This window comes from Callithrix jacchus, chromosome 4 (assembly GCF_049354715.1).
Source record: "Callithrix jacchus isolate 240 chromosome 4, calJac240_pri, whole genome shotgun sequence".
In the NCBI taxonomy this organism is placed as follows: Eukaryota; Metazoa; Chordata; class Mammalia; order Primates; family Cebidae; genus Callithrix; species Callithrix jacchus.
Genome location: NC_133505.1, coordinates 58,097,516 through 58,100,652, shown reverse-complemented (window position 1 = coordinate 58,100,652; position 3,137 = coordinate 58,097,516). Strand labels below are relative to the sequence as shown.

Here is a 3,137-nt window from a genome sequence, read left to right as displayed (position 1 = left end):
CCTGCAGAAGTGACCAAGCATTCCTTCATGGCAGTCTGAGAATGGAGAAGCAAAGTACTGAAACTGTGACAGCATTCCCACCGAATCCTAGAATACATCTAAAGATGAAGGCTAACAACAAGCCACATCCTCCACAGAAATATTTATCAAGACAAAGAAAAAGCAGAACCTTACCGTGCTAACTTGAAGAAGCAAGGTTTCATATAAAAACCATTATTTCGAATATTCATTTTATTTGGTACTGCAGAGGTTTCTACATATCCACCCAGTTAAGATTTGACATGAATGAGGTGTATGTAGATTGGCAGGGGTGGGGAAGTTGTTTTTGTTTTGTTTTGTTTTGTTTTTAATAATAAGAGCAATCTTTAGCCCAGCTGTGGGAGGCAGAAAAACTCAGCAGGAGGCGCAGACCTCAAGACCATTCTTGTAGTTTTATAATCATTCTTATTCTGGGATTTCTTCACCTCCCCAAGTCTTGCCTGAAACCAGGTACTTCTCTCTACTCCACTACATGGCTCTCTGCGCAAGCAATTGGAATCTGCACCTAGCAACACACTTCAAAGCCAGATTGACAGGACCACGGACCAATCACAAAGCTAAATTTCCTTACCGGTCTAACAGTGGCTCTTGTGCTGCAGACAGCGTGGAGAAGAAAGGGGTGGGGCAAAGGAAAGGCGTTAGAAATCACAACCGACGCAGCCTCCCAACAGCAAGTTGGTTCTTCAGCATTAAGATCCAGGTGTCAGCCTATGTCTTTATATTGTCAAGATGTCTCTTTCTAAGAAGTTGACCTTAGACAAGCTGGATGTTAGAGGGAAGCGAGTCATCATGAGAGTAGACTTCAATGTTCCCATGAAGAAGAACCAGATTACAAATAACCAGAGAATCAAGGCTTCCATCCCAAGCATCAAGCACTGCCTGGACAACGGAGCCAAGGCAGTAGTTCTTATGAGTCATCTAGGTCGGCCTGATGGTGTTCCCATGCCTGACAAATATTCTTTAGCGCCTGTTGCTGCTGAGCTCAAATCCTTGCTGGGCAAGGATGTTCTGTTCTTGAAGGACTGTGTAGGCACAGAAGTGGAGAAAGCCTGTGCCAACCCAGCTCCTGGTTCAGTCATCCTGCTGGAGAACCTGCGCTTTCATGTGGAGGAAGAAGGGAAGGGCCAGGATCCTTCTGGAAAGAAGATTAAAGCTGAGCCAGATAAAATAGAAGCCTTCCGAACATCACTTTCCAAGCTAGGAGACATCTATGTCAATGACGCTTTTGGCACTGCACACCGGGCTCATAGTTCCATGGTGGGAGTGAATCTGCCCCAAAAAGCATCTGGATTCCTGATGAAGAAGGAACTAGATTACTTTGCTAAAGCCCTGGAAAACCCAGTGAGGCCCTTTCTGGCTATACTTGGTGGAGCCAAAGTGGCAGACAAGATCCAACTCATCAAAAATATGCTGGACAAAGTCAATGTGATGATTATTGGTGGTGGAATGGCTTATACCTTCCTTAAGGTACTCAACAACATGGACATTGGTGCTTCCCTGTTTGATGACGAGGGAGCCAAGATAGTCAAAGATATCATGACCAAAGCACAAAAGAATGGTGTCAAGATTACTTTTCCTGTTGACTTTGTTACTGCTGACAAGTTTGATGAGAACGCTCAGGTAGGACAAGCCACTGTAGCATCTGGTATACCTCCAGGCTGGATGGGTTTGGACTGTGGTCCTGAGAGCAACAAGAATCATGCTCAAGTTGTGGCTCAAGCAAAGCTAATTGTCTGGAATGGGCCTTTAGGAGTATTTGAATGGGATGCCTTTGCTAAGGGAACCAAAGCCCTTATGGATGAAATCGTGAAAGCCACTTCCAAGGGCTGCATCACTATTATAGGGGGTGGAGACACTGCTACTTGCTGTGCCAAATGGAGCACTGAAGATAAAGTCAGCCATGTCAGCACTGGAGGTGGTGCCAGTCTAGAGCTGCTGGAAGGTAAAATCCTTCCTGGAGTAGAGGCCCTCAGCAACATGTAGTTAACATAGTGTTACTTCCTTCTGTTTTCTTGCAGCCTTTAAGTCAGCTTAGTGCTTTTACATCTAATGTGACCTTTGTTAAAATCTACCCCTAGATCAAGACCTATGTAATGGACCAGCAGTGGGTCATCAGGAACTCTTAACATCATCAGCACAGCAATTCATTTTAGTTTGGTCATGCCTTCAATTTCTCATGTGAACTTCACCATTGTGCTTTGTAGGGAGGTTATATTGTTAAGTTGCCTATTAAAGAAAGTGAGCTGAAGAAGCTGAATCTTTTTATTTTAGTCTAACTTTGCAATTGTTTCACTATTTGAAACCCAAAAGACAAAACTTAAGTTGTTGGGAAAGGGTGGAATGAATATTGACAAACAATGAAAGTGCCCAAATACACTGAGAAAAATAATTACATATAAGAACTTAAGGGTACCATTAAAGTTCTGCTAAGAGAAAATGTTGTACTAAATAGAAAGAAACAGAAATGAAAGATACTTATTAAACCCAAGCAACTTTTAAAAAGAAAAGAAACTCAAGGTAAGAATTATATCTGTATACATATGAATGCACAAGAATACACACAAATGCATTAGAAAAAGAGCTACAAGTTAAACTCAAGTTGTAAATAAGTAATTGTTTTATTTTTAAGGCAGTTATTATTTAATAAATAGATAACATCACTGGTGAGTTCTAAAACCTGGTGTCTGAGATAGATAAAATATATATATATATATAGCTGGTTTAATAATGGGAAAATAGAGATTAAAAATTCTGTATTAGAAAACTGAAGAAAAAATGATAAGAAATGTAGGACAAACAAAAACACTTACTTGAAAATATTTTGCTTTATTCTGTAGACAAACAGGTAGTTCAGGACAATGCTATTAACAAGACTAAAAATTAAGAGTAAAAATGCAGGTTAACCTTTCCCAGCTATCTTATGTCCCATAACCCTAGATCAATTGTGAGTATCCTGAAGAATTGAGCTTCAAATAGAAATCTTACTACATCTGAAATTTCAACAAGTTTTACGCAGAATGTTAATAACATCATAATAATCCCAGGAAAGATTTAGTAGTTAGGGTACAGGATTAATGGGACCAAAACTTCAGTAGTTG

General features: G+C 40.4%; 1 protein-coding gene across 2 annotated transcripts; it reads left to right on the top strand.

Moving 5' to 3' along the window:
* Nucleotides 1-679: 679 nt before the first annotated feature.
* PGK2 (phosphoglycerate kinase 2) lies at nucleotides 680-2,290 on the top strand. Of its 2 annotated transcripts, XM_078369370.1 has the most exons (2): nucleotides 680-1,659; nucleotides 2,118-2,290. In XM_078369370.1, exons 1-2 carry the CDS (start codon nucleotides 769-771, stop codon nucleotides 2,163-2,165), a joined length of 939 nt encoding a protein of 312 aa, XP_078225496.1. In that variant the 5' UTR covers nucleotides 680-768; the 3' UTR covers nucleotides 2,166-2,290. The 2 variants fall into 2 exon arrangements, with proteins under 2 accessions (XP_078225496.1, XP_002746679.1); XM_002746633.5 differs by having other exon boundaries at nucleotides 680-2,290.
* Nucleotides 2,291-3,137: the final 847 nt, after the last annotated feature.